Source organism: Salvelinus sp. IW2-2015, unplaced genomic scaffold, assembly GCF_002910315.2.
Source record: "Salvelinus sp. IW2-2015 unplaced genomic scaffold, ASM291031v2 Un_scaffold3595, whole genome shotgun sequence".
Taxonomy (NCBI): Eukaryota; Metazoa; Chordata; class Actinopteri; order Salmoniformes; family Salmonidae; genus Salvelinus; species Salvelinus sp. IW2-2015.
The window spans coordinates 122,642-126,556 of record NW_019944873.1 but is presented as its reverse complement, the minus strand read 5'-3'; the positions used below and the strand labels follow the sequence as shown (position 1 = coordinate 126,556).

Genomic DNA, 3,915 nt, shown 5'->3' with positions numbered 1-3,915 from the left:
TTTGTTTCGCTGTGGGTAAAATATGCTTTTGTTTCGCTATGGGTAAAATATGCTTTTGTTTCACTATGCCATCGTGATGCAGACAAACAAACAAGGTGCTCATTTTTTTTATTTGCTTTCAGGATCTCAGACTTAAAACAATAAAGGGGCATCGTTTTTTATTACCTTTTTTTTTGTTATAATACAGTGCATTGTTGTTATTATTGTGGTTTGGTTCTGTTTTTATTTTTTTACATTTCCACATTAGGGTGCTATGATCATTAAATTGCACTAGGAAGCTCCAGTCCAATCACAGTTGATCACAGTTTATCCAGGAAGTTGTCCAGGGTAGGGATGCCTTCTTTAAGGCCTTTGCGTTTGCGGGTGTCTGCCACTACTTGCCATGGCCGACTGGTCTCGTCGAAGGGATCCCCGGGCAGGATCTGCCAGTGGTCGAACACACACTGGGGGAAGGCCTGGCCACCTGTGTTGGACCTCAGGTCCGCTGTGAAACCTAACGACATCGGGGGAAATAAAAAATAAAATAATTCATAAAACAACCAGAGGTCTGTGTTGTTTTGTCATGCTTATCTGTAACTAGTTGGTTGACTCCTATTTCCTATGTTACACACCTATCCTGGCTGAATACAATGTTTTACATTGACGTGTGATCATTACTTGTTAAAGGGCTAATTCTTATGAAAAACGCTTGACGATACCATTTTAAAACTCTTTGGTCCTTTATAAAAAAAAAAAAAATGTTGGTATGTCAAATATGTTGTGACTCGCTTGCGGAAATAAATAGGATGTGATGGATGACAACACTAATGATTTGTTACAAAGTCGGGGCTGTTTCATAAAGAGGTAAATCCGCTTTGTGTTTTGTTCCCTTGCCAGGATACTGTAATGAAGAGCAGGTCTCCGAACCCGCCGACCTTTTACCCAAAGTCGCAGCGCGCTATCGGAGCATGCTCAAGCGGCAAGAGTCAATACGCGCGTTAGAAACCAGGATCGTTACACTACTAACAAGTAGTGTCCTGGCCTACTAAATTAGTCTTTTTAGTTATGAATATATATATATTTTTTTTTTGTTGTTGAAAAGTTACATTTGAATGTTTCCTTTTAAAATGTTGTTTCCATTCATTGTTATGGTGAAATGGGTTGGAAGATGTGATGAACGTACCAACTTATTCATTGACTGGACTATCCTTTAAAAATTGTCTTTTTCATTCAGTGTTGAAATGTTTAGTTGGAAAGCGTGATGAACGTACCAAATGATTCATTGACTGGAAGGAAAGCCTTCACGATGAAGATGGGTGTTCCAGCSACCTGGGACTCCTCAAATACCATGCCTCTCTTTCTGTTCAGCACACCGTAGATCCCTCCGACAACGTGCTCCGGACACTGCAGGAAGAACGTTTAGGTAAGTTCAAATACAAAAAAATATATAAACACAACATGCAACAATTTCTAAGATTTTACTGAGTTACAGTTCATATAAGGAAACACAGTCAATTGATATAAATAAAATTGGCTCTAATCTGGATTTTTACATGACAGGGAAAACCAGATATGCATCTGTTGATCAGATACCGTTAAAAAAGGGGGGGGCGTGGATCAGAAAACCAGTATTGTGTGTGACAACCGTTTGCCTCACGCATCGTGACATTTTGACTTCGCACAGAGTTGATCAGGCTGTTGATTGGGGCCTGTGGAATGTTGTCCCACTCCTCTTCACAAAGGCTTTGTGAAGTTTCTCGATATTAGTGTGAACTGGAACACGCTGTCGTACACATCGATCCAGAGAATCCCAAACATACTCTAAGGGGAACGGCACGGTTCGATTCCGGCCACTAGCCACTACCTTTTTAAAGTAATCACACATCTGAACGCAATGCCAGAAGACAGTAGTAGCATGTGGGGCTAACACCAAAGCATTAACTCCAGGAGCTARCAAGTGTTCAGAGGGGTATCCTACGAAGCTGGTTTGAGGAGTAACTTTGGTGAACTCCCGAGTTCAACTTGGGATAACCAGTCAAATGTGGCTCACATTTTAGTCACGKCAATTTCTACGGCAACGAATCCTTTAGCGCTAACCTGCTCCATAAAGGCTAACTCCATTTATCCCGAATGAAGTGTTTGAATCGCGAGTTGAGAGCCAATGAAATCCGATTCCCTCCCTCTCGCAAAGACTGCATCGTTGTGGAAAAGGCCCATGAGTTGGTGGAATCGCCCTTTAATTCATGGCTGCCTGGGCCAGAGCGTCTGAGTTAGGTCACCAACACCACTGCCTTCTTCCCCAACTCCGTTATAATCCAGACCTTCTGTGATCATCCACAAATCAATGTAAATCCACCGACTCTTTCATCTGAACTATCTGTTGCGATCGGGAGAGCGGGCCATCCAGTTATTGTCTATAGTTATTACCGCGGAGCGCCGCTTCAAACCTATTGTGTCAATGATCACAACCCTACAGATCATCACAGGACAATTATGCCATTGATGTTTGGTTAAAATTTTACGAAATTATATGTACATAATGAGGACAAACCTGGAAGTATGAAATATGAAACGTAATTATCATTTGCTAAATTGAACATCCCTGAGATCAAACTGATTGAGATTATATATTGAATAATTGATCAATTTAATATCATGATTATGAATGGTGATGATCCTAAATGACTATCATACTTCATATTGAATTCATATGGCTGAATTACCTCATGTTAATAATGACAATGATTGTTATTATGATTTGACTTTTGTGATTTATGAATTTGATTTGATACATGTTATTCTGTTTCCTTTGTTATTCAGCACAGACAAACTACCCGGTAAATATACCGCTTTGTGGTTAAAGGAATTCCTGCCTCAGTCTCCGCCATTCCACCTGACCCCTTTGTTCATTTTCACTATTGTCAGTCATCCTACCTGTCCGGCTACACACACAGATTCCAATAMTTGTTCAATCATCATCCCCTTCATTTGAGGAAGAAGACTGATTTTGTGTTAAATGTTAAAATATTTATCACATTATTTAATAATGACAGAATGCATTTGAAACTTAATGTACAGTAAAACCTTTATGACAAATATAATTATTTTTATATTATTTTATCGATAGGAGTTTGGAACTTTTTATCCCCAATTTCATCATATCCAATTGGTAGTTACAGTCTTGTCCCATCGCTGAAACTCCCCTACGGACTGGGGAGAGGCGAAGGTCTAGATCCACCACGCGTCCTCCGAAATACAACCCTGCCAAGCCGCACTGCTTCTGGACACCAATGTTGTCGGAGGAAACACCGTCCAGGTGGCGACCGAAGTCGGCTTGCAGGCGCCAGGCTGCACTCTAGGAGTCGTTAGAGTGTCAAGGAAAGGAAGTCCCGGACAAGGAAATCCCGGCTGGCCAAACCCGCCCCTAACCCAGACAAAGCTGGGCCAATTGTGCGCCGTCTCATGGGTCTCCCGGTCACGGCCGGCTGTGACACAGCCTGGGATTGAACCCGGGACTGTAATGACGGCTCAAGCACTGCGATGCAGTGCCTTAGACCTCTGCGCCACTCGGGTGTCCCAAAGAATGCATTTGTAAAAGCCTATTTCACACCATAGCCTACTGAATTTGATTTCGGCACAAATGAAAATGTCACCGATTTCCCCATGAATTGATTCAGCATTGTCTCAATGAAGAGTTTGGCGTGCAACTAGCCATGTGCGACATGCACAGTTACAAGGCTGCTGGAGTTAGCGGCAGGCAGACAATCAATATCCACTGTAGTAGTACGGATGAAGTCTTGAGCTGGAGTGTGAAGCTAGCTGAAGCCGGCTAGCTTTAGAAAACCCAGAGTAGATCTAGCTTGATTCATAGGATACCCCTCAGGACTCAGGAAAGGTTGAACATCCCTTACTATTCTGTTGTGGTAGTCAGCACCA

General features: G+C 42.1%; 1 protein-coding gene across 1 annotated transcript in view; it reads right to left on the bottom strand.

Annotated features, from left to right (window-relative positions):
• Positions 1-91: 91 nt before the first annotated feature.
• The window catches only part of LOC112076143 (elongation factor 2), a 23,434-nt gene continuing 19,610 nt past the window's right edge, over positions 92-3,915 (bottom strand). Inside the window, exons 12-13 of the mRNA XM_070441205.1 lie at positions 1,251-1,383; positions 92-493 (exon numbers count right to left, since the gene is read on the bottom strand). Of these exons, the coding sequence (XP_070297306.1) occupies positions 300-493; positions 1,251-1,383 (327 nt within the window). The 3' untranslated portion in view covers positions 92-299. The remainder of the gene's footprint in view (positions 494-1,250; positions 1,384-3,915) is intronic.